The sequence below is a fragment of the Lygodium microphyllum genome, chromosome 22 (genome assembly GCF_053477565.2).
Source record: "Lygodium microphyllum isolate KBCC chromosome 22, Lygodium_microphyllum_v1.1.10, whole genome shotgun sequence".
Lineage (NCBI taxonomy): Eukaryota > Viridiplantae > Streptophyta > Polypodiopsida > Schizaeales > Lygodiaceae > Lygodium > Lygodium microphyllum.
Genome location: NC_141156.1, coordinates 137,298,172 through 137,325,910, shown reverse-complemented (window position 1 = coordinate 137,325,910; position 27,739 = coordinate 137,298,172). Strand labels below are relative to the sequence as shown.

At 39.9% G+C, this 27,739-nt stretch overlaps 1 protein-coding gene across 2 annotated transcripts in view; it reads left to right on the top strand.

Annotated features, from left to right (window-relative positions):
- Positions 1-5,534, top strand: part of LOC148017664 (putative protein phosphatase 2C 71) — a 107,813-nt gene extending 102,279 nt beyond the window's left edge. Inside the window, exons 7-10 of one of the 2 annotated variants that reach the window (XM_087662438.1) lie at positions 4,017-4,180; positions 4,353-4,496; positions 4,646-4,774; positions 4,977-5,534. In XM_087662438.1, the coding sequence (XP_087518564.1) occupies positions 4,017-4,180; positions 4,353-4,496; positions 4,646-4,774; positions 4,977-5,129 (590 nt within the window). In that variant the 3' untranslated portion in view covers positions 5,130-5,534. The remainder of the gene's footprint in view (positions 1-4,016; positions 4,181-4,352; positions 4,497-4,645; positions 4,775-4,976) is intronic. The other variant, XM_087662439.1, reaches the window with a different exon arrangement.
- Positions 5,535-27,739: the final 22,205 nt, after the last annotated feature.

The window sequence follows — 27,739 nt, the reverse complement described above, 5'->3', positions numbered from 1 at the left end:
CCTGAATCAAATACTTTATGCAAAAGTTAATGGCCGAAATACAACATTGTTGAAGCTGCCATAGTTGTGCATGACTTTTACAACATGCTTTGTATCCACTCAAAATGGATAGAATAGTTGCTTCTCAACTCAATAAGTACTCAACAAGGCTTAGCTAAGCTATGAAAAGGTCCTCAATAAGCCGGGAGCAAGCTGGAATAAGCCGTGAGAAGGGAAGACTCAATGCATACCTCAGGAGGAAGAAACAATGGATGCCATGAAACCTTCGGCTGAAGCTTTGAATCTAGGCAGAAGTAAAGGATGAAGAAGCTCCTCAAATGTTTGGCTCTAAGACCTGTTGAAAGGTAGAGCTTGAATGGAAGCATACAAGAGAAAGCAAGAGCTATTGCGGATGGAGCAAGAGTGCAAGAGAGAAAGACACTGCATGTGGGAACTCCAACAGTCATAATGTGCAAACGGCCTTCATGTTAGATTTATTTATTCGCGTGTGTGAACACACATTATTGTGAGTAGAAGTGTGTCTTTATGTGTGAACACTTTTTATACCACCTAGCATTTAATAAGGGTCAAAGGTGTTGGTGTATATACTAGTCTATATATTCAAGCCCTATCACTTGTACTTTAATCTACAGCTACCACTATCAATCTATTTTTCAGTTAATGTATACTTGTAAGACTCTCTCTCTCTCTCTCTCTCTCTCTCTCTCTCTCTCTCTCTCTTTCCCCCTTCTCCAATAGAGTTCCATCTACCATAGCTTGCTTGTCCATCTTCGTGAGCCCCATACCCAACAATGGTATCAGAGTGGGTTTGCCTCTAGCTTCACCCCTGACTGCCCAATATACTATTGGTTCTCTTCAGGTGCCCATCTTGCATGTTTGCCACTAGCTGTTCGTTGCACAACGTTTGAAGAAGAAGAGGAAATACTACGCTTCTTGTCTACGTGTGTGTCCTAGACTCGTCCTTCAAGACATCTGCCATGAGCAAATAGTCATCGAGCCCTTGTCTACTAGTCACTTTGTCGGCGTTCCATGTGCCCTGGTTAGCAGAAGTGCCAATCTGCCCCATCACCCATCTCATAGTTGCCGTTTGACATCTTGTTCTCTGCTATCATGGACCAGCCCTGTTGCCACACTAGACATGGCCCACTAAGATATAAGTTTATTAAGGTGTTTAAACCTTAATAATTAAAGTTATTATTATTATTATTATTATTTTCAAGGTAGAGAAATTAGGGCTTTTACACTTTCATCCAATTCCTCCAATTTTCATTGATGTAAGTCGGGGCTTTTGCAATTGAAGCTCAATTTCTCCAAATTTGTTCATAAAAACTTGGGGCTTTTTATCTTGGAGCTCTTTGCCATTGAATTGAGACCTCAAACAACATGTTGAAGACTGCTTGAGCACTTGCTTGTGACATTGGCCGAAAAATGACCTACCAAGTGTGCACTTCTTGGTGATGCCATTGTAAGCGATCGACATTGATCTCGATGTCCTCGATATCAACATCAAGGGGGAACTTTTTATCGCAATAAAATTTTTAAAAATTAAATATTAAAAAACGTTAAAGTTCAAAAATTAAAAAATGTGTGATCGGAATTAGATATTGGCCATGCTCATGCATTTGTGAAGACCTTTCCATCACTTATTAAATAATTATGTGGGGTCCTGTATCTAGATTTTAATCCAAAATGAGTTGTATTTCCTTCTATTCTATCTAATTCACCAAGGAGTTATGTTTTAGGGGGATTTTAGCCACTTTGTGCATGACCTTTGAGTTGATCTTGAAAGCTATACCAGTGTATTTAGCCTCTAGTCATATGCTCAGTGCCTCTGAGCCACGTTGGCTTTTGTTTAGCCTCTAAGCCATGCACATGCACTTGTGACCCATGTCTTGCATCGGCTCCTTGAGCTTCTCGGTAGACCATGTCATGACCTACCTCGGGTTGTATTTCTTTTGATAGAATCATTGTACGGGATTAGAGAGTGTCTCTTTGAGGTAAGACCTTTTTCCTTTCTCGTATGTTTCGTGTCAAGTGTTCAGCCACCCATGACCCGAAGGGGGGATTTGTTAGATTTATTTATCCCCATGTGTGAACACACATTATGGCATGTAAAAGTGCAGGTAAAGGTGTGAACACCTTTTACACCACTTAGCATTTAATAAGGGTCAAAGGTGTAGGTGGATACCTTAGTCTATATATTCAGGCCCTATCACTTGTACTTTAATCAACAACTATCACTTTCAATCTATCTTTAAGTTTCCGTGTGCTTGCAAGAGACCTCTCTTGCACATCCGCGCGCGCACACACTCTCTCTCTATGGAGTTCCAGCTGCCATAGCTTATTGGTCCATCTTCGTGAGCTCCATACCCAACACTTCCTTATTCAATAGTCACTGAAAGAATAAAGAATAAAGTAACAGTGATGGGCTCGGTCATGGTATGTGAAGTAAATATAGGGTGGTATAGGCACAAGCACCTTTAACCCCAACAAATCTCTTTCATTTGGATTAGATATTGGGCTTTAGAACATATGGAAACAAAGGAATCATGCTTTCCTTGGAGCTTAGTCTTTTGATGTATTCCTTTTTTAGATGCTCACTGCAGCGATCCTATATGATAGCTGCTGTGTCTATGATGCATTCTTCATGGATGTATTTAATCCTAGTTTTTTGTGACTTTTTTTGGATAATAATAGGTTTGAGAACTATCCTTTTTATAACGAATAGATAGTGATTTCACAATTCGATAGACTTCCAATCAGCTGGATTATACTTGTTGAGCAATTATAGCAGCAGCTATGGTTGTTTGGTAAATATTGTTCAAGGTTATTTGAGCTCTCTAAGTTCTGCATTTGGTTTAGCTATTGAACGCGTCAACCCCTTTCAAATTTGTAGACTATGCGTCCTACCAACATATGGCACCTAACATAATTTCTCCTCATTATGGTGGGTGACTAAGAGGTGGGCATTTGATCAACTTGCAACACTCTGCTCAATGTCCACAAACTACTTATGCAGCCAACACAAAGTGGATGAAGATGCTGGGCCAGCTGGATCATACAGAGATTCATCACAATTGTTCTTTTGTAGAACAATGCTCCTACACATGGTGATGGTTAAATCTCTCTATTTTTTGCATGGCATAAGACACATGATTCTTTGATTGGCCTTAAAGATTTCCATCTCCTTGATTGAACACTGATGTCTCTCAAAGTAGGTGTGAAACCCGTGACATGAGTGAATGATGAACTCAAATTTTGTAGTTTCCAACCTGGCTTTCAGGAATTCCATGCTAGAAGTTAGGTTTGCCCAAGTATGATTTGAGTAAGTTATGTGCACATCTTAATCAAAGTCTGTTGCTCATCCAGATTTGATATTGACATGTCACTAACACAATCACTCAAAATGAGATGAGACTGGGTGGGTTTCATTTGGGTCTTTGTAATCGACCCCAACATTTTCTAAGAACACATTAGCATAGCCAGATCTAATTGGAAAATTTTAGTCCCTAACAGTTTTCTTGCATATGTTCATTCCATTCACATGCAATTTACATCAAAGTATCTCTCCAACCAAGAGGCTCTGGTTTCTTTCCTGGTTTGCAAGGGTAGCACAATTACATCTCAGAAAGGCTTTATAAGTACTGCAAGATTTGTCAAACAAGAGCAATAACAAAGCTTTTAGATCTGTTGCATCCTGTCTTCTTTGCTGGTGAGTTGGGGTAGGGGATTTGCAGGTGCTTGGGGAGATAGTCTAGTGCTTGCATCTTAGTTAACCTTATTTGATGCATGCATTGACTCTTCCCAGTTCAGAAGTTTGTTGTGAATACAATAACTAAGGTGGCATGTGCACTTGAACCATTTGAAGAGCAACCCTCTAAATTATGCAGCATGATGTGGAGTGTGTCCCCAAATATGTTGAAGTATTGCTGTTTGGTGGAAACAACTTGTTTATGCCACCTGTACTCCAAGGCTGGGATTTCGATGTTTGTTCTGATGAAAAGATCCATAAATAGGTATTGATTCTGGTCTCTATTCAAGAGAATTAATGTCCAATTGTGCAAAGCTTGCAAAACTTGAGGATGAAGTGCCGGATCCAAAAGGAGTCATAACCAAAGGGGTGGAAAAGTCAACAGCTATTGGGACATGTACAGCGACGGTTGCTGCCTTGCATAAACAGGTCAAAAGATCTTGACTTTGACAGTTTAAGGCTAAAGGATGTTCATGATTTTCATAGTTGGGCACTTCGGGCATTTTCTTGCAACTTTGTATGAAGAAAATATGTTTTGAGCATAGTGTAGTTGAGATAGGCTGTTTAGGTTTTCTATTCAAAGTAATGCCTTTTGGTGCAGACTTTGTATGTTGCCAATATTGGAGATTCGGGATTCCTTGTTGTACGTGATGGAAAACTGTTGGCCAAATCCAAACCAATGCAAAGGGGCTTTAATTTTCCTTATCAAATTGGCAGTCAAGGAGATGATCCCTCAATGGCAGAGGTACGTTCTTAATTATTGAAACTTTGAACTTCGTTTTTGAAAGGACAAAATCATATTCCAGGCCTTGTGCAAGAAATTTTTAGTAAGACCCATTGTGGGACTTTTGTTGTATAATGAAGATTTTAGATTGTTTTCTTCTCATGCTCCAGACATTTGAAGTTGCCGTTACTTCAGGAGATACATTAGTCCTAGCAACTGATGGGGTTTTTGACAATTTATATGAATCACACATTGTAAATGCTGTTGAAGCTGCTCATGCAAGAAATGACAAACCAGAGGTATTCATCTCGTAGTACACAATTATTTAAATGATGCACTATGTGGGTTGTATCTCTCACACATTTTCAAATGATAGTGTCCTTTTGTCAAGATGGTTAAAGTAAACTGTGCTTGCATCATTTACCATTCTTATTTCATTACACATGGAAAGTAATCTTTTGTCCAAAGTAGTGTTATTGACAACTGGGTATGATATCACAGGAATTAGCAAGCTTGTTGGTCAAGAATGCCCATTCTGTGGGGTGCAACAATCAGGGTAGGAGTCCTTTTAGTGACGCAGCTATGGCAGCAGGTTACACTTATACAGGAGGAAAATTGGATGATGCTACAGTTGTAGTGTCGTATATTGAGTAAGAGAATCCCACTTTTGCCATATTGTGAACATAAAGAAAGAATGCATTGGTACCAGGTGCGACTTACTGCAGCCCGCTTTATGTTGTCATCTTCTCTGTGCTTTTGTTGTCTGTTCTAGTTCAAGCAAGACATGCAGGCACCATTTTAATTGTAAGCAGCCATCAAGGCGTTTTTGTAGCTTGCGGCATGTGCTTTACTTTGGAGCATTTTCCCCATTTGCCCTTTGTCCAGAAACATGACTGCTACATCTTCTTTCAATATGCAAAGAGCAATTTGGATAAAAATAACCAGCTGTGAATTCAAATCAGAAGTCAAGAAAATTATTTCACAGAGCCATGTTGACGCTAGTGGAACATGTTGATACTTCGGTTTTCATTATGTCATATTTGGTTTGTGCACAGGTTATTCATGACGTATGTCAAAAAGATAGCAAAATCAGAATGATAGAACTTGTTTCAACACTGTTCAAAGTTATTAGATGCCTAAAAAAGTATCACTACTTAATTGTCCAAGTTGCAAAATTTGGTTTGTTCAGCCTCAAAAATCTTTTAGTCATCCTCTTAGGTTCATCAAGTCTTGGACCCTTAAGAAGGTAAAGATTCAAAGCAATTTGATACCGGAGGATATTTGCATGTTTTCCTGATGGAGCTGTGGTACTGGAGGACGCATTGGTTGCAGGTTGGAGACTCTTAAAGTGAGGTTCATGGACAATGAAAAGTCCTCATTTGAGATGAAAGATGCCATTGGAAAAATGTCAGGGTACTAGTACCAGTTCAAAGGGGGTGGGTGCTTTTCTTAAATTTTCTGTGTGAATGTCTGAGTAAACACTCTGCAAAAATGGAACTATGTGGCTTATTCAGATTGAAACCTAGAAAGCTGAAGTTTCCCTAGGTGGAGAGGTCTTTCCTTTACCAATGAGCACAACTGAAACCATGATGACTTTGAAGGCAGTGCATGCTTGCCAAAGGGAGATGTATGCAAGGACACATCAATAGCATGCTGGACACTAGTTAAGTGCAAGATTGATGGATAATGCAAATCTTCTTTTGCGCAAATGTTGGAGTAAACACTATTCAAAAAGAGAATTTTATAGCTTACTCAGATTGAGACCTTGAAAGCTGATATTTCCCTAGGTCGAGAGGGCTTTCCTTTACCAATAAGTGCAACTAAAATCCATGGCGAGTTTGGATATGGGAAGGTTCTTGCATGCTTGCCTAATGCAAGTTGTATAATTGGAGAATGCATTGATCACACATTGAAGAAGACTCTTGAAGTGCAAGGTTGACTGATAATGCAGAATCTTCCTTTGAGATTAAAGATGCCAATGGAAGGTGCCATGGGTGCCAGTACTACTTGAAAGGGGTAGGTGGTTTTCTGAGTTTTGTTTTGTAAACATCGGACTAAATACACTGCAGTAAAGAGGATTATTCAGCTTATTTAGATTGAAAACTAGAAAGCTTAGGTTCCCCTAGGTTGAGAGGCTTTCATTTACCATTGGATACAACTACAATCCATGCCGATTTTGGATGAATAAAACTAGTGGCACAAGCTTGGCTGTAAGGCTAATGAGATGGGAATGAAGACAACCTAGGTATTAAAACATCAGGGAATTGGGCAAGGCTTCAAATCTTAATAGGCTCCAATAGGAAGGACAATTCTAAGATATCTATGGCAGTCATTCAGGTTTGTAAATAATGGTTGGCCTATGGATGTTTGCTAGGATTTGGGGTTGTAGGCATGACCATTGGCCTTTGGAGTTTTTGCCTCATTCTAAGTTAGCTGTCTAGCCAACCTTTAGTGGACTTAACCAAACAAACCTATGTGTAGAACTTGCCCCATACACATGAAATTTTAATAAAACTAGATCTTAGTTTATGTCTAGCCCTCAAGCGGGGCACATGATATACTAGATAAGTGGATGAATGAGAACAAGAGGTACTTGAGACAATCTCTAGTCAATGAGTAATGAGTGTCGCGAAAGGTTATTTGAACGAGTCTCTAGTCAATGAGTAATTGTAAGCAAGCATAAGTGATAAAGAGAAGGCTATAAAAAACAAGATTGAAAGTGTTCTTTATAGACTAATCGTTTTTCACTTCCTACTTGGCGTAGCTTGTCATATGGGTTGTAAGTGGATTTTCCTTAGACGTTCGCTATTGCATATTTGGCTTTTGCCATAGTTAGTGGAGTATCATGAAAGGTCATCTGAATGAGTCTCCAAGGGGTAGAAAAATGTGAAAGGATAGCATGTGAAGAGAAATTGTTGTTGGGTTGTGGTTGAGTATCTTGAAAGGTAGCTTTAACTCAATTACATAGGCAATTTTTGAACTATACATTCAATATTGTTTAGTCTCATGGTTTTAAAGTTTTGTTGATTGAAATTTGTCAATTGAGCACATTTGAGAATTAAGAGTAGGTTTCACCATCCAAAAATCACATTATCTAGAGTGCAATCATGTGAGCATCACACTAGGAGCAACCACACTAGCATTTCACTTGGGGCAATTTGGAGTTTAGAGATGATATGTTAATGTGAGCTCAAGCTAAAGTTAACCTATGAGGTAGTACCATGTACAATTATAATCATTATTGGACATCGAAGTGTGACGTGCAAAATGATTAGTGCTATAAAATGCAAAGTAAAGGAATTTAAAGTGGTGTACGATATAATGCCCCTGTAGGGATACATGCAAAAGGTAAGGTGGTTATATCAAGCAATACATGACTAGTTATCTAACTAAATAATGCTACATTGATTCAATCAAGTTAAGTGGCTATAATATATTGCATATCCTTGTTGAGACTTTGTGGGAAGCAGCTAGATTGGTCCCCTTACTTTTGTCACATATTGCTCACATTGCCAACAAGTCTCCCTCTTCTCTTTGATTACCCTTTGTGTCTAATACCATTGTGTTCTTGGTTAGTGTCCCGCTTTGATCCCCTTAGCCCTTTGGATTGCTACCCCCCTCTATGTAGATGCAATCTGTGTGGTCATTTTTTAGAAAAGATGGATGAAATTGACTCTTCAACACCTCTCTATAGGGTGTTTGCTTGGGGTAGCGATGTGTAGAGCCTCAAACTCAAGTAGGAATGGCCCCCAAGAATTGCCAGTCTAGAAACTTCACGGCTAGTGTAAGGGCAGTATCTTCTTTGAATAATGTGGGGTATCTAGCTCCATAGGCCTTGCGTTTGCAAATACAGTGCCCCTCAATTCCATGTCTTCCTAAGGTAGTTTGTAGATCTTGCAACCCAAGTTGCCCTCCTCCCCTCAATTCTATGTTGAGAGGAGATATTAAATTGGGTAATGGCTACTCACATGATTTGTATATGTTTAGGTTTCCATGTCTTTCAATGAGGTTATTTGTCATAGTCATAAACTGGTTTATGTAGTATGACAATTTATCTATATACGAGATATTAGGTTGGCAAATGGCTACTTGCATCTCAGGTGATGTGTATATATTTAGGTATCCAGGCCTCTCAATGAGGTTATTTGTCAAAGTCCTCATAAAAAGGTCCATGTAGTATGACATTTTTTGTGGATGGGTGTTGTTGGGGTGAGATCCATCATGTATGTGCGATTGGTAGAGATCTTATTGCAGAACTAAGTTCCTCTTAATATAAGCAATGTGTACGGAGGGGGAGTTAAAGTAATCTTGGAAGGGGCAAAGGTAGTCCATGTCTAGTCCATATCATGTGAGCCATTGTGTGACCTATGGATACCACGAGCTTGTGCCCTACCTATGCTACTTGCTTTGAGGCCTTGAGGGCTTTTCTAGACAATTTGTCTAGGTGTATTCCATGTGCTTTGCATATAAAGTCAATGGTCTAGAAGAGGGCCTCTGTGATGCAGCAAACTTTGCTCTAATGATCTCATGTGGTATCGATGGTTTGATATGGATCATCTATGAGAGCATGATGAGGTGTGCTCTCTCATTTTGTAACTGGAGCGAAGGGTTCAAATAGGTGCTCCATGCTTCATAGCTAAACTTGTGGAAGTTCTAGAGTGAAGATTAATCTCTTCCATACTTGGGTGAGGTGTAGAAGATCGAGATCTTGGTTTTCCCAAGATTAATTTTCAATTCCGTTGCATGTAGAACTGATGTAGGGCATGGGGATGCCACTATAGACCCTCATGTGGTTGATAGGAACAATGCAATATTGTTAACATAAATGATGAGGGAGGTCAATGTACTTGGTATGTCATCCCATCCCCTGATGTGATGTGGTCCTTTATCTTGTGGATGTAGAGTCCAGAGTATAAGGGAGAAAGGGCATTCATTCTTGACATCGATGGTGTTGGAGACCATGACTAAAATTCCTCCAAATGCTCTAGCTCGGCCTACCATTTTGTAGAACACAGAGATGCCCCAAATTATGTTTGATGGGGTTCCAAGTATCCACAACCTTGTAGTAGCAATATTGTACCTTGTGGGATTGTATCAAAGGCTTGAGGAAAATCCATAAAGTAGTAGTAAACTCTCTTCTTGGCCTCATTTGAATCCACCTTGTCTTGTAGCTCTCAATCTTGCTCTCTTTGCATAGGCAATTAGCCCTATCCACATTGTTGCTCCATATAATGTGGCTAAAGTGTGGCCCACCATGATGGTCGTATATTTACTTGGATGTATATGATCTAGAGATTTGTGGATATGCACAATGGTATGGGTGCCTCAATCATTTGGGAATTTTTTTTTCCCATGCCTTGTCAAATACGAAATCAAGGAGAGGGGCCAAAATGTGCATTGCCTAAATGAAGTGCTTATCTAGTAGACTTGTGTGATCCATCGATTGTCCATGTTGGTGTTATATTGCCCTCCTCATCATATCATTTGTGAAGAAAGTGGATGTGGTAGAGTGTGGCCTTGGAGGGTATGGAATGGAGGATTGATGTGGTACATGATAGAGCCTATTTCCATACGAGGGCATGTCTTTAGGCCATCGATGGGTTCCCTAATTTGTGTGCTATGGCCACATCTCTGCTCATAATTAGGTCGTATAGATCTCGGTCGTATTGCTCCTCATATGCTTGCAATTTACAATGAGTGAGGGTCCTCATCTACTTGTGGGCCTCCCTCTCTCTTATATGCTCTAGCCCTCTCTGGGGTTGAAGTGTTTGTGTAGCTCCCTATTCTCAATCATCATACCATCGATTTTGGGGCATGGCTCGAGGTTGGGTGTGTCACATAGTGCATGTGGAGCATGGGAAGATTTGGAGGGGCGTAAGTGTAGGATGTGATTGCCCCTAGTGGAGTAGTGTGCCTAAATTGGGTGACACCATTTTAGATGAGATGACCATATATGCCAACTAGCTTGTGTGGAGTGAAAGATGGTGGATTGGGTGTGGGCAGTGGCTACAACCTATGGGTATGGAGAGGTGGATATGGTGAGGGATAAGTATGTATGGTCCATTTCAATCAAGCAATGGGGGATAAAGGATCTAATTAGCTCCATTGTTTCAATGACGTTGCCTATTGTGTTGGAACCAATGGGCTAGAAGCATGTCAATGCTCCAATTCCAGTGCACTTCCTCATCTCATTATAGATCATGAGATGATGCCGTAACTAAGCCTCTAATAAGTGTTGACCATAGCATATGCTATCTCCTTTAGCATCAATGGTATGTCTTGATTCTCTCTCAGAGAGAAGTAACATAGGGTAATGTATAGGATCCAATCTTGTGAGATTTGGAAGTACTCCATCCTGGTTTACATGTATCGAGTGTTAAAGTCATGTGCCATGATGCATACCTCATTGTGTGTCTTATCTAACTCTGTCCTTGTGTGGTACCTTGATCTCTTGTGCCATCTCTATATGTGGACTCTCATGTATTGAGTGTCAAAGTTACGTGCCATGATGCATACCTCATATGTATATTGTCTAATCACTTTTGCCACTCATGTCATTGTGTGGTACCTTGATCTCTTGTGTAGTCTCTATATGTGGACTCTCATGTATAGCTATGCACTTTGGGTAGCCCCCTCCTAAGGATTTTGTTGTCTCTATAATCATAAATCTTGGTTCCCATCACCTTCTCCATCCTCCCTAGATGTGTCAAGAGTGGACTAATACAATTCCACGTTGTTGTTAGTATCTTTAAGGTGTTTGTAGGATAGGCCATGAGTCCCTATTCGATCAATTCCTATTAATGTTGACCCGAGCATCCTCGTATACCCCTTTCTTGCCTCATATGTTGAATTATTTTTGTTATACTCCAACACCTATGTTCCACCTACATTGCAGTGGGGTCATCATCATCATCATCATCATCATCATCATCATCGAGAGTTGCACTAACGCCTTTTTAGATGCTTCAAAGGTGTAGGACAAAGAGACGTACATTAAGGTAATTGTCTTTGTAGATGGGGTCTAATGAGATGCCCATCTATGTCAATGGGCATCTTAGCACACCTATGCTTCACTTTCATTTGGGTGAGGTCATTGTCTATCTAGATGGGGTAGAGAGAGAGAGAGAGAGAGAGAGAGAGAGAGAGAGAGAGAGAGAGAGAGAGAGAGAGAGAGAGAGAGAGAGGAAATGAAATGAAATGTTATATTAATGCCTACAAAAACACCGAAATGACCTAAGAGATTGTGAGTTGCAATCAACTATATGACATTACAACTAACTCAAAAGAACAATAAATGAAAATGTCCTTATATTCGAGATCTCTTAGTTTCGCCATGTCTTCTTGGAGTAGTAATAGATCATGCATATCTATCTTTCATTGTGGATCTCTAGTTTATTGAGGTGTAGACCTAGCATACAACACACTGACACCCAAGGTATTTCTTCTTTAGAGAGATAGATGTTATCTCAATGAGGTCGAGCTTTTTAGACTATTATAGGATGTAGACACTGACATTTCACTATAGAAGCTCGCCTAGGAGTTTAGGGAGGCTCTACACATGCAGCAACAGCAACAACAAGAGCAAGAGTAGGGGCAGCCTTTCCACACTCAAGTCTACGCTAGGATGATGATGAGTGCCATGAGACCAGATCTCGCTTAGAGAGAGAGGTAGTATTGGATCCATTACCCACATGTAGGCATACTTAATCATTAGATGCCTCATATGATGAAAGAAGAGAGAATTCCTAGCCAAGTTAGAAAGAGACTTATACTAACTATTCTTGAGTCAAGATCCTATAAAGTCTTGAAGGCTTTTCAGAGACCATGGTCCAACCACACCCATCACATCCCTCGGTACATGGGAGTAGTATGTAGCTAGTCTCTACACAGTGGCAGGTCAACCTCCTAGTAACTATAGAACTATTATGGTGGGACACATATTGGGTAGGGTATGTGCCTCCATTCTTGAACAGGAGAGGTAAGGAAATGGGCGGACATGTTGGGGCTAAGAGCACAGGGACATGCTAGCTCTAAGAAAGACTTCTCTGTATTGGATTGCATCCTCATGCTTAGAGCAATCATTATAGAGGGTAGGGCTCATGTTCGAAGGATCTATTGCTAGCACAAAGCTTGACAGAGTGTCATGAGAGAGACTAATATAGTTACTACATGCTAGGGAATGCCTATAAGGATCTCAATCGAGGGATTGTGGCACTATATGAGAGAGTTGTTGGCAAAGTACGGACACCCAAGGGCCTTTCAACTCCTATTCATTCTAGCATTGGGGGTGAAGCAATGATACCTCCTCTTTCCAACACTATTCAGCCTATACATTGATGGGATTGTTGACTACATGTCCTAATGATGACATAGAGGAGTTCCACTAGTTGGCATTTGCATGTCTCTTTTCATAGGGACTATAGAGATATTTGGACCATTGCACTCTTATGCATTAGAGAGTGGACTCTCATTGAACCTTGGTAAAACCAAAGTGATGGTGTTTAACACACCACCATAGTGGGTTAGGAGATGAGCACCTAGACTCACATATGGGTAGAAGAAGTTGTAGTATGTGGATTCATACACGTATTTGGGGTGCTATTTATAGGTTCCACTTTCTTTATGAGGAAGGTAGCAAATACTAGACTAGCCCGATGATATGGAGGACTAGGTGGCTTGGTGAGGATGTGTTCACAGGTGTAGTTTTAGGAACCTCATACCAAGATGTGGCTTTTTGATACACTGATCATGTCCACATTAAGTTATTAAGTACAGGTATGGGGCCCCAATCTTAATCACCATAGTGGATGAGGTCACACATATGATGCATGGAGGTCAATGGAGAGGCCACTTGTATCCATGATTTGTAGGGATCATATGTAAGGCCTCGGTACCACATGAGATAATTAGAGTTGAGCTAGTACCCACACCAGTTGTAGCAAAGGCCCTCACTTAACTAGTCACATACATACACAACCTATGGGGTCTACTCATACATAGATATGCATGGCTTGTGCTTGAGTCCTTTTTTAAGACCTTGCCATGGAGGGTGACACTTTTTTATATATGCATAGATGTCAACTTAGTTTGAGTTACATGGATTTAGCATGGAGAGTCTACCCCCCTTCGAGTTCTCCCTTTATACACCATCACTCACTTAACTTGAGCTATTGAGAGATTAGCAGGGTTATTTGGATGGATCTCACCTAGCTAGACATTAGAAGGGCATGGTTAGCTCTAGTATAGCAGATAGGGACGAAGATGACTTTTTGCAAAGAGCATCTTCTTCATACTACAAATGATGGATTTATTGTTTGCGAGAGATACATGGATACCCACCTCTCACATGGGATTAGATGTACAATTGGCCAGTTGCATACATCTTCACACCAAATAGAGATTGAGACTAGCATATACAAACCCATAGCACTGGAGATGCACATATGGTAGATATGTTAGGTAAAGCCAGAGACAAAGGAGCACTATATTTGTCAATGTTCAACATACTACAAGATTTGAGGTTGTTCCCATTGTCTATCCTAGGACTTTCACCTCAGAAGTATCCCAAGGCACATTAGGTTTTCCCAAATTTTTAGGCCTAATTTCTACGCAAGAGAGACCTAGGAGGTTTCAATACACCCATAGCCTCAGTCATCTACATATACACATGGGGGTATTGATGGACTGAGTTGTTCAAATTGGCCAATCTAGAGGTGACAAACCCTGACATAGGCATCGGTAGACAATTGCATAGGCAAATATAGGAGATTATTGCTTCAAGCTATAGCCATGGGGTTATTGATGGACTGAGTTGTTCAAATTGGCCAATCTAAAGGTGACAAACCTTGACATAGGCATCGGTAGACAGTTGCATAGGTAGATATAGGAGATTATTGCTCCAAGCTATAGCCAGGCCCTCTACATCACCATGAGATTGTATAAGCTAGAGCTCTTTATTTGTTACCTTTGAATCCAGGTCACTTTCTCATCTCATTGTAGATCACAAAATGGTCGCAACTAGAGCTCTAATAATTGCTGACCATAGCATGTGCTATCCCCTCCAGTATTAGTGGCATATCTTGATTGTCTTGGAGGGAAGTAACATAGGGTGACATATAGCATCCAATCTTGTGAGATCTAGAAGTATTCCACCCTGATTTACATGTATCAAACATCAATGTCACGCGCCATCATGCATACTTGGTCGTGTAACTTATCTAATTAGTTTTGCCACTCCTAATCCTTGTGTGGTATTGTGAACTCTCATGCAATCTCCATATGTGGACCCTCATATATATGCCTACACTTTAGGTAGCCCCCTCTTAGGGCTCTGATGTGCCTTTGTAATCATGAATCCTAGTTGTTATCACCTTCTCCATCCTCCCTAGATGTGTCCAGAGTGGACTCACTAGGAGGAAGAGACCAAGGCTTTGCTAGTTAATGGCCGAAATGGCCTCATATCTCATAGTATGCTAGGCATCAACAGGTATAGCACTCCTTTGTCTCTAGCTCTACAATTGACATATTTGGCTTATGCGCTCTTCTAGTGGTATGGATCTATATGTGATAGTCTCAATCTCTAACTAGGTTAAGAGGTATGTAGTCGACTAATAGCACATCTAATCCCATGTGAGAGGTGGGTGTCATGTATCTTAGGTGGACACTAGACAATAAGTCAATCATCTATAGTATGGAGAAGAGAATATGCTCTTTTTAGAAAGCCATCTTCATTCGTAGCTCCTATATTCGTACCAACCATGTTTCCTTGATAGCTAGTTGGTGAGATCTACCAATCTCTGTGCGGCTCAAGGAAAGTGATGGTGCATCAAGGGAGTACTAGAAGGGAAGTAGCATGTCCATGCTAAAGTCATGTCTCAAACCAAGCTCACGTCTGTGCATACCAACACAAAGTGTCATCATCCCTACCAAGTTATCATGAGGACTTAAGCACGAACCATGCATATTTATGTTTGGCTAGATCCCATAGATTGTGTACATATGTGGCTGATTGGGGTGAGGACTTCTACTACAAATCATGTGGCCATTTGCTTTGCTATGATGATCTCATGTGGTATGGAGGCCTTATATGTGATCATTCTAGAAATCACATATATGAGGAGGCTCTCCATTGACCTCCATCCATCATATAGGTGGCATGATCACAGCAGTAGTGATTAAGAATTGAACCCCATGCCTGTACACAAAGTAATGTGGACATGACCAATGTATCAAAGAGCCACATCTTAGTGTGGGGTTCCTAAAATTCACCTATGAACACATTCTCTCTAAGACACCTAGTGCTACATATTCAAGTATCTACAACCTCCCTCATAGAGAAGGTGGGAGTTGTAAATAGCACCCCCAATATGTATATGAATCCACATACTCCAACTCCTCCTACCCAAATGTGAGTTTAGGTGCTGATCTCTTGACCCACTATGGTGTAGTATTTGAGACCATCACCTTGGTTTTACCAAGGTTCATTGGGAGTCCACTATCTAATGCGTAAGAGTGTAATGCATCCAAATGTCTGTGTAGTCCATGTGGGGAATCAACTATATGAATACAATATCATCTACATATAAGAGGAGAGGTATCCAAGTGCTAGCTAATGAATCTCCTCTATCTTCTCCCAGGGATATGTAATCAGCAATCTCATCAATGCATAGCCAAAATAGTACTAGAGAGAGGGGGCATCCTTGCTTCACCCCCATGGTGGAGAGAAAAGGAGAGTTGGAAGGCCCTCAAGTGTTGGTACTTTGCCAAAAACCCTCTCATATAGTGGCAGAATCCCCCAATTGAGATCCTTAGGCACTCTCTAGCATGTATTATGTGTATCGATCTATCTCTCACCACTATGTCAAAGGATTTGTGGAAATCCACAAAGTAGCAAAGCAGATCCCTCAACCATGAGCCTTGTCCCCCTTAATGATCGATCTAGGTGTAAGGATGTGATCTAATGTAGAGAAGCCTTTTTTAAAGGTAGCCTATCCATGTGCTCTAGGCCCTTACATCTCCATCCATGTGCTTAACTCCTACTCAAGAACGGAGACATATAGCTTATCCAATGTGTGTCCAACCATAATAGTTCGATAGTTCCTAGGTAGAGTGGGATCTTGTGACAAATCAAGGATAGATACAATGGTGTTTGCGCTCCAGAACTCTAGGAGGCCTTTGCACATAGCTTTCTTAAACATGTATGCTATGAACTTTTCCACCAAATAAATTCCATGAATCAAGTGCTTGGCTACTAATCCATCATGATCCTATTTCTTACCTCTATTGAGTCTGGCAATATACCCTCACGAACCCTACTCTCTGTAAAGAAGATGGTGGGGTCTCTAGGCAAGGCTTTGGTGAATCGAAGAGATGAGGCTGACCTGCTTACTATGTAGGTACTAGATGTGTACTTGTTCCATGTACCAGTGGATGTGATGGGTGTGGATGGACAATGCTCTCTAAAAAGTTACCAGGCCTCTTTAGAATCTTGAGTAAAGAACAGTTGGTATAAGTCTCTCTCCAATTGGTCTCGGAATGCTCTCTTTCTTTGTCAGATGAGGTGTGTGATGATTAACTATGCCTATGGTGGAAATTGGATGCCAATGCTACCTCTTTGTAGTAGGCCAACTTTGCTTTCATGGCACTCACATACTACTAGCTTTTTTGAGATATGACATTAGAGGAGGCTGTCTATGTAGGCCTAGAGTGTGGAAAAGCTATCCATGTTGTTGTTGTTGTGTGTAGAGCCTCACTAAACTAATGGGTGAGATCGTGTAATGGAATGTCAATGTATGTATCATGTTATACAACCTCACTAAACTAATGGGTGAGCTCCTATAGTGGAATGCTAGTGTCTGCATCCTATAATAATGTGATAAGGTCCACCTTGTTGATATCCTCTCTCTCTCTAAAGAAGTACCTTGGGTGTCAATGGGCTGTATGTTGGGTTTGCACATTAGTAAATGAGAGATTCATAGTGAAAGATATACAAGCATGATATATTGCTACTATGAGGAGATGTGGTGATATTGAGAGATCATGAAAATAGGGACATTGTAAAATTTGGGGGGGGGGGGGGGGGATATTTAAGATTGTTTGATGGGAACTTGGACACACTATTTTATGGAAAGAGAAGCATGGGGAGGCTATCAGTCTGAAAGAATGTTTGGTGGAGAGGAACTTGGGATGGGTTGTGCCTAATACAAATAGTCTAGCAAAGAGAAACATGGAGTGACAGCCTTCTTGGTAGGGCGGAGAGAGAGAGAGAGAGAGAGAGAGAGAGAGAGAGAGAGAGAGAGAGTGTGTGTGTGTGTGTGTGTGTGTGTGTGTGTGTGTGTGTGTGTTTATTTTGGCATTATATGAACATGATTGCTTATGTTTATTGATTCACTTCAAACCCTCCACTTGGTCATCCAAACTCGTTACTAGTATGAGCCATGACTAATGTGGTTATTTTATCTATGTTATGTAGCTCGTATGTAATAAGAGCCATGGTTGCCTACATGTGGTATAATGAGTTTGAGTGTTTTGGAGGTTTTTTTAAAATGAAAAAATTACATAAATTACACATAGTAATGCCACAAGACAAAGCATTAGCAGTCATTTTAGAAATTTCTTACAAAAAATAGACAAAAAACCAAATGCTTAGGCTTCATCTTTCTTATCCTTGAGATCATTGACTTCACTAGTTCTTTGCATTGATCCATTGACATGGATATTGATTTCCTTCCAAAGGCTATATCATTGTTTGCAAATCGTCCCTTAAAAACTTTATGGCACGTGATCAAAGCATGTTAATGAGTCCAATGGATTGGCCACCTAAGGCACCTTTATGACCAAAGAGGGTGGTCCTTATATTGTTGCCATCATTCAAGTTAGCCTCCTTGACCCATTTCTTAAGTCTCTCCAAATAGGCATGATAGTGGGGCAATCCCAAAAAAGATGGTCAAAATTGTTTCTTCAGCTTTCTTGCATACTACATATAGTAGAGAAATTGAACAATATTTGGATAGTTTGCTCCTCAATGGTAGCCTATCACTCACCACCTTCCATAAAAGAGTGTAGAGCTTCTTAGAGCGGGTGGAATTCCATATTCATTTGACGCTCATCTTCCATGTGGCAAGCTTGTTCATGTGAAAATGCTTCTTCTAAGCTACTCCAACTTGGATAAATGCTTGAGGGAGTGGGGCCATGGATGTCTCTCTCCTCTTCTTTCACCTATTCTTCCCTCCACTCACTTCCATTACCTTAGCAAGTTGTATCTCGTTGGGAGTATATGAGGTGGATCAATTTGCTTTGATTTAGTGGGCCAACTTGTACAACCATTGCATTTCTTTGTTGTTGAGCCTGAAATGTTGCGGAAACCACTCCATGCCCTTCCAAGCATGTGTTTCCTTGTACCAAGCATCAAGCCATTGTTTAAGCTCTTTAGAATGTATAGCTTTAGAGAATCTAGGTTTTGGCAAGATTGGGGGTTATGGCAAAGGGGGAAAGCAAGATATTGGTGAGAAGTGCATGATCCCCTTTCTTACTCCATGCCTCATGTCATTTTAATTCCTTGAGAAGGTGGGTCCAAGCCTTAAGTAATGACTACACATGTGAGATTTCTTGATCTTAATTGGGAAGCCAGTCTAGATTATGTCTTGTCACCTAACATTGCTCCATGTCCCACCTAAAATGCTAGTAGATTCTATTCACAATTTCAAAAGAATAGCCTAAGGTTATGGCTGCACAATCCTCTTGAAGAGGTTGAGACTTAATCCACATGCTTTATCATGTAGCATTTGAAGACTTAAGCCCCCGTCCTTTTTTTTAATGGTGAGAGTGTACCAACTGATCTATGGAGAATCTTTCTATCCCCATGAGACCAAAGGAAGCTATGAAATACCCTTTCCATTTTGGCCTAGATATGCCATTGAAGAGGAACACTGAGTAGGGAGAAACTACAACATCAAAATTGCATCAATCAATGTAACTTTACCCTTGAATGAGACAGGGGCATCCTTCCATTTACCAATTTTGGACTATACCTTGTCAAAAAAGTAGTTCAATTATTTTTTCAGCATGATACCTATCCCTATTGGGTTTTGTAGATAGGGAATAACTTGACCTTTCTGAATGAGGCAAAAACCATAGCTAAGGAGCCATTCGCGAGGGTCTCCCCACACAAGAAAGAGGAGTTGTCTTGACTATGCTTACTTGTGAGGCTAATAGGCAGGTAAAGTCATCATAAATACTCATGAAGCAATCAATGGAGCCCTTCTAAGCAAGTCGAAAACTTGCATTATCATATGTGAAGAAGTGCAAGGGGAATATCCCCCAAAGAAGTGGTGGCCTTCAAAAGCACCTTCTTGCACCTTAGTGTCAATATTTCTCAAGGCGGCCATGGGGAAAAGAAAGGGATCCAAAGAGCATTTGTGCCTAATGGATTTCCTAATAAAAAAGGAGCTCGAGAAATGACCGTTAACATAGACCGATGCAGTTGCATTGGAAAATAATATTTCCACCATCTCTACAAAGACTGGACCAAATCTGAATGCTCGTATGATGGTGGCCAAGATAAAACTCCAGCTTACTCGGTCATATGCATTTTTGAGATCAAGGTTGACGAGCACAAATTGGGCCCACATAGACATTGCATGGTCAATTGAGAAGATTAAAATCAAGATAGGGTCCCAAATCTTCCTTCAAAAAACAAATCCATATTGATTGGCCCCCCTTCGATGATAAATTTCCGTTTTATGCAACGTCTGGAACAAAACAAAAACCTTGTGTTTGGGTAACACAAGGCTTTAACCGCTATCATACCAGCTAAGGTCTGCTTTGGGGGTACCACCCTTGCCAACATATGATTTATCCTTAATTCCAAAATCTTGGCAATGACCTTGTATGTGAAAGGCCGCATGATCAGGGGTCTCCAATGGTTGGATAGACTTCTATTGACCACCTTGGGGGTTATTTTAATCATACCATGTATCCTACTTGATTTACTAACCTAGTTCATTAGGTTGACCAATTGGTTGGCACACACATCCTAGATGCCTTGGAGAATTTTGAGGGGAGCCCATTCAACCCCAAAGACTTGCCATGCTTCACAACTTGGAGGGTAAATTTACCTCATCAATAGTAAAAGGCCACTCTAGAAAGAGGGTTTCTTTAGGAGGTATCTTGGTAGTGAATCCTTATAAGAACTTAACCCCTCTCTTGTCATAGTTAGTTGGGATGTCTAGTTCCCTCAACTACTAAAGAAATATACTTCTTGAATACATAGACAATGTTGAAATCATTAGTAATCCTTCCACTCTACTCATCTTCCATGAAGGGGATTTTCTCCCTCTTATGCTTCAATCTAAGCGAGTCAAAGAAGATGGAAGTAGGGCATTGCCAAGTAATTCTTGCTTTAGTTGTACTCTTGCTATTTGAGCTCATTTCTCATATTGTACTTGTAGAAATTCTTCTATATCTTTGATCAACTCATGTACCACACATGGTCACTTGGCCTTAATTTGGCATCTCCTAGGAGCGATCTTGGCACCAATGCAACATAACTCAACACTTTGTTCCATCATTGCAACTTTAACCTTGCCATGCTTCCTTGCCTCCATGGTTTATAAATAGCTCCACGATTTGACAGTTGGGCTCAAGATAGTATGCCTTCTTTCATTCTAGATTATCTTCATACACTCCATGAGCTACTTATCACTCAAGAATGGAGTGCTTTGATGAAATGGGGGAGGTTTGTGTGGCTCGCCCACCTAATGGGTACCATTATAGAGGAGAACATTAGGTGAAACTTTGTAATGTGGTTTAGCAAGAAAACCTTAAATCTACCACAAAGTTGCCATGCATTGAGACTTGCATAGATTTTGTCCAAGGGGTTTGCTCTCCAAGTTGAGCCTGAATACTGGTTGTGCCAATGGAAGTCAAGACACTCATCCACTTGTGTGAGCAAAGCCACATCACCAAGGTCGTGCTAGAATGTCAACTCTTCCAAAGCATCTCTCTCCTATATCATGCATCTTGCATCATGGCTATGATCCCCCCCTCTATAGGTCATGTTCTGGTCACCTTCAATCATGGAAGGAATATTAATGAGCTTCTCCAGCAATCATTTTCCACTCCTTATGCCTCATGAAAGAAACATTTCACACATAAAGGGATATAAACACTAGTGGTTCATTTCCCAAAGTGACTTGTCCTGCTACACAACTACCTTCACTAGATTCCCACAAGAACTTAGGCTTTGAATCTTCTTTGATTTTCCAAGATTTATCTACTGCAAACAAGGTATTGACGATTTGATCATGTAGAGTAGCCCATGTAATACTTGGTTACACCTATCTCCTCCTAGGCCTTTGACATTCTAGGTCACCATCATGACTCTAGGCGTGGACTTCTTCTTCTCAATAGTGTTGGACTATAGCATCATCAATTTCTTCTGTAGTATCAATAGTTACGAAGTTGGAGTTGACCAATAGGGTTGTTGCTTGCTTTTTGAGGGAGATCCCCCCCTCTGCTTCGGATGTTTACATTCATTTCTAGCCATTGTCAAAGTAATGTTTTCCTTTTGATACTTCAAGTTGTAAGACTCCTTGGTTTTTTCTTTGTTGAGCTCCTCTGAGCCCCCAAAATGGTTATCATTAGTTTCCTTGGGGATACCAACTTAGGATGTTTTGCTTTGTCCACTTCTTGAGATTTTCCATTAATTGTTTGGTCTTCTCCCCCCCCCCCCCCCCCTTGTCCTTTTGGTCTATCTTGTATAGATCCTTCCCTTGGGAAAACTTAGCCACTTTTGAGAGTCTTCTTGATTTGTAGTCATAGCTCTCTTGATCATTTCCTTGTAGTGATAAATAGGAGTCACAAAATGTAGAGAATTGAACTTGAACAACCACCTCAAATCCATTAGGGTCAATAAGCTTGAGCAAATTAGGAGGATCAATGTGATGATATCTTAAAAATGCAAGCATGCCACTCCGCTCTAAGTTTTTCCAGAAAGAAGGCCACAATAGGCACATACAAGACTCTCAAGAGATTGAGCCACCTTCTCCAATTCATTGTTGAGCAAGACAAGAAGATCCACAAAGGATATCCAAGTAGGGCATTCATGTTATAGCACATATTTTTCTTAGAATTTGAGCTCTATGGAAGGGGATGCATGAGATTTCCCTTATGATGAACAAAAGAAGCAAGAATCTTGTCATGCTCCATGTGTGTAGCCACCCAAACTAGAAAGAACCCCTTCCTAAAGAAGTTATATCGGCCCAAAACTACTTTCTAAAGAACTTATATTGGGCCAAAGTTTCCTTCACTTGATAGATGATGTTGAACCAACTTGCAAAATCATCCTTTGGCGGGTGGCCAAGGAAGCAAAAGAACGACTTGCATTTACCAATTCGATGTACCTTTGCTACATTAAGCACGAAGGATTCAAACTCTATATATACTCTCTTTCCAACCTTTGCCATGCTCACCTTGCATGTTGTTGAGATGTCAAGCTCAACATGAGTTGACATTCATGTACATGGATGACTATTTTTGCAGTCATGTCACTGATGTGATTGGTACCTGCATCATCACATCATTCCACTAATACTTTACAACTAAACATCAATTAGTCTACCTACTTGAGTTACGAGATATCTATCTAGTCATCTTTCTACTTAGTGTGTTTACACTATCGATTGCTTGTATATTATTTATGTTGTACTCTCTCTTATTTTTTGTAGTAAACTCATATAGTGAAGAAGAAGGAGAAGAAGATGACTAGGGTTTTCAGCTTCCTATTTTATGTGCATTATCTTTGTGTGTTTGTGTCTTGCAAGAGCTCAAGGTCCCTCCCTCCCCCCCCCCCCCCCCCCCCCCCTTATTTTCATGGTATCAGAGTGGTGTTAGTGTAACAAGTTATGAGCCGTAAGCACAAGAGTCTACAAGAAAACCCTATTGTGAAGTACACATATGGAGATCTCTCTTATATAATCTCTTATTGAAAGCCATGTTTGCAAGTTTGGAGTGCTTGAGGGAGTATTGCAGACCTCCAATCTAAGTCTATGCGGTGAGATTTGCATTCTGGGTGCATTTCAACCTCTATTCAGGAGTTAGAGGCCGTTCATATGTGAATCTGGTAAGGTGCACGAACTCTACAAACCTTGTCATTTCACAAGTAGATTGTAGATATTAGATGTGGTAGACAATATTTGGATACTATCAAATAATATTATAAGTGTTGCGCTCAGGTATGCTTATGTACTAAGTTGAATACGAGTGACAATTTACGTGAATTAGCATGTTGTTGATAAAAGCATATTTGTGGGTTCTACTACACAATGTCTAAGGAAGTCAATTAGATTGTCATTGACAAGCTTGACAAGCATAACTTTGATGCTTGGAAGTTGAGATTGATCAATTTTCTTATGGTAAAGGTTATTGGGACTACATTGAAGGAGATAATGCTAAGGCTCTAGAGTTACTGAAGGATAAATGTTATGCCTAAGGAGACCAAGGCATTTAAGGAATGGAATGAGGATGCCCAAAAAGTTACGTACTGGCTTTCCATTAGTGTTTTAGACAATATGATTAGGCATATACAAGATGTAGACAATCATGTAAGTAGAAGCATGGAATAACTAGGTCAAACTATTTGGTACAAATACCAAAGCTAAAAAGTTGTAGTTGAAGTGTGAGTTAAACAATCAAAAGCGTGGAAATCTATCTATTTATGACTATGTATTGAAGATTAACAGCATTCTTGAAGCTCTTGGATCTATTAAAGTGTAGGTTAGTGATGATGATATGGTGGCTGCATATTTGGATAGCTTGAACGAGGAGTACAATTAGTTTTGAATCTCCATCAACACAAGAGTCACAATCCCTCTTTTTGCAAATCTAACATCTATGTTGATATTAGAAGAAAACAAGTTAAGTTTTATTGCATGTTCATCACAAAGCAATAACAATTTGGAATATGTGCTCTACTCTAACCCGTAGAGGTAGAGGACATGGTGATAGAGGTCAAATGGTATGGATAAAATTAGGGGTAGTCTCATGATGATTCACATGAGTAGCCGCATACAAGTGGTAGAGGCTAGTCTCAATGCAAGGGGAGCCATAGAGGATGTGGCAAACAAAATGTATGTTATGATAATAGAGAATACTATAAGTATGGTTAGAAATGCCGTATTTCACATGATTGCTAAAAAAAAAGAAGAGGTAGAAATAACATAAATGGGAGAAGAGAGCATAACAATTATCCATCTACAAGCAATCAAGTTCATAATGAGAAGTTGTTTATTATGTAACACATGATGAATGTAGTAAAGGATGATGCATCAACAGTAATGATTGATGATGTATGGTATGCAAATTTAGGTGCCTCTAACCATATGACATCTCATGGAGAATGCTTTAGATAAATGAAAAATCCCGAAATGCTCAATTTTGTGGAAACATATGACAATACAACACATCCTATTGCTCATGTTGGGAGTGTCTAGTATCTATGTAGGAAGGAAAAGTTAAGTATTTGTTTGATGTCTTGCATGTTTCTAACATCACAAAGAACTTGATTTCTATTGGGAAAATGGTTGAGCATGGATTACAAGTAAAGTTCAATCAAAATGGCTGCTTTGTAGAAGATTTCAGAATGGATATAACGTGGTTGCAAAAGGTAAGTGTTTGGAAAGGATGTTTACTCTGAATGTAAATGTTTCAAAGCTTAAGGTTGCTATGTTTGCACAAGGTGCAAGAGTTATGGATGATATTGATATTTGGTATAAACGTATTGGCCATGTCAATGTACAGCGGTTGAAAAATAACAAAGTGACTGATATGTAGAAAGTGTGTGAAGCATGCCAATTTGGAAAATAGACAAGGCATATATTTTCTCATTATAAACATGTGAGCAAGCATTTACTTGATGTTATACATTCAAATGTGTGGAATCCTACTAATGCTTTATCAATGGCTAGATGTAAGTATTATGTAGCCTTTATTGATGTTTATTCAAGGAAGGTATGTGTGTATCTCATGAAGGAGAAAAGTGAGGTGTTTTCTCATTTTTAGGATTTAAAAATCTGATCGAGAAACAAAAAAGTGCGCAAATTAAGTGCCTAATGTCAGACGAAGAGGGAGAGTATCTCTCTAATATAATTTTTTAAAACAGCATGGAATTCAAAGGAAATTTACATGCATGTATACTCCATAATAGAATGGTGTCGCCCGAAATGAAGAATTAGCACATTATAGAAATTGCACCAGCCTTGATGGATGAAAAGATTATACCTCACCAGACCTATCACATGTTAAAGTATTTTGATGCATTGCATATATACATGTTCCTAATGAGCTAAGAAAGAAGTTAGATCCAAACTTGGCTAAAAAGTGTACATTTGTTAGCTATTCACTTGTGAGCAAAAGGGCTCTACGTGAACAAAGATGTTGTTTTTTATGAGATGAGCAATTGGTATGCTGCTAAAAAACATGTTGTTGCAGATGATGAAAAAGGAAATGTGATTGCAGAAAATATGGGTCCATAGTTACAAAGATTGAGTGGACCAGAAGAGTCTTTTTCTAGTAGGTCTATTGAGAGACCATGGAGTGGCAGGTTACATGCGAATAGCACTCCTACAAGTGTAGAAATTGTATCACACAAGGGAAAAGAAAAGGTGGCTGAGTCACTTGGTGTGCCATATGTTTATGTAGGCTATTCACATATAGATGGTGAGTATGATGGCTCAGATTAGAGTACGGATGAGGAGTTTGGTATTCCAGTTGTCTATACACATGGTGTAAGAAAGACCAAGTCTAAGTTAAAGGGATCACAAATTGCTCCACAGGTACACAAGTCAACGAGAGTAAGGTATCTTGTAAGTACGTTGGCATATGATAGTTATGTTTGTTTCCATTATGTGTATATGAAAAAGGTTATAAAACTAGTTGAGCCAACTTGTTTTGAGAAAGCTATTGGTCATGTGCATTGGGAGAAAGCCATGGATAAAGAAATGGTTATATTTGATGTAAATTAGACTTGGGATTTGTTATCATTGCCTGAGGGAAAGAAAGCTATAGGTTGCAAGTGGGTTTACAAAGTAAACCATGATGCAAATGGTAGTGTGAGAAGGTATAAGGCAAGACTTATTGCTAAAGGTTATTCATAGACTTATGGGATTGATTATGAGGAGACATTTTCTCCAGTGGTAGAGATGGCAACTGTAAGAGCTATCACTATAGTGGCTCTAGCAAAAGGTTGGGTTTTACATCAAATGGATATAAATAATGCATTCTTGCATGGTGAGTTGCAAGAAGAAGTATACATGGAGCAGCCACATGGTTATGAGAGCATGGTTAATTGTGATTATGTGTGTAGGCTACACAAAGCCTTATATGGGCTGAAACAGGTATCGAAAGCATGGCATGTTAAGATATCATGGTATCTTTTCTCTATTGGTTTTAATGTTGGAAATGCAAATCACTGGCTTTATGACAATCAAAGTGATAGGGGTATTGTTATGATTACCTTGTATGTGGATGATTTAATTGTTGGGGGCGATAAGGTGCGAGAGGTGAAGCATGTCTTAAGTAGAAATTTGACATGAAAGATTTGGGAGAGTTGATGTACTTTCTTGGCATTGAGGTGTAAGAGCATCTATGGAGATATGGCTCTCACAAAGGTAGTACATCTTGGATATGTTGACAAACTATGGTATGGCTAATTGTAAGCCAATCTTAGTGCCATTGGATCAAAATGTGAAGCTAAGTGTTGATGTGGGTGAGATATTGGAGGACCCCCACAATGTACATGTAGATGGTGGAAAGTTTAATCTTCACTACTATCACCCAGCCAGATTATAACTACACAATTGGCTTCAATTTGTGTAGGTACCTCCTAAGCCTCATTTCGATATTATGAGATGTTCCTTACAGTACCTTAAGGTCACATTGGGTTATGGTATCTTTTAGGAGGCCGCAGTTATTTGATTACCTAATATAGATTGGGAAGTTAGTGTTTCTAACAGGAAGTCCACCGGTGGCTATGTATTTTCCTTTGGGAGTAGGGCTGTGACTTGAGGCAGTAAAAAATAGCTTACTATTGCATTATCAAGTACAAAGGCAAAGTGCAAGGGTGTTGCTATGGCAGCATGTGAAGTAGCTTGGATGCAAAAGCTACTTGATGACTTGGGAATACAGATAGATAGGAGAGTTGTCATTTATTGTGACAATATGAGTGGTATTAGTTGGCTAGAAACCTGCTATTTCATGCATGCACAAAC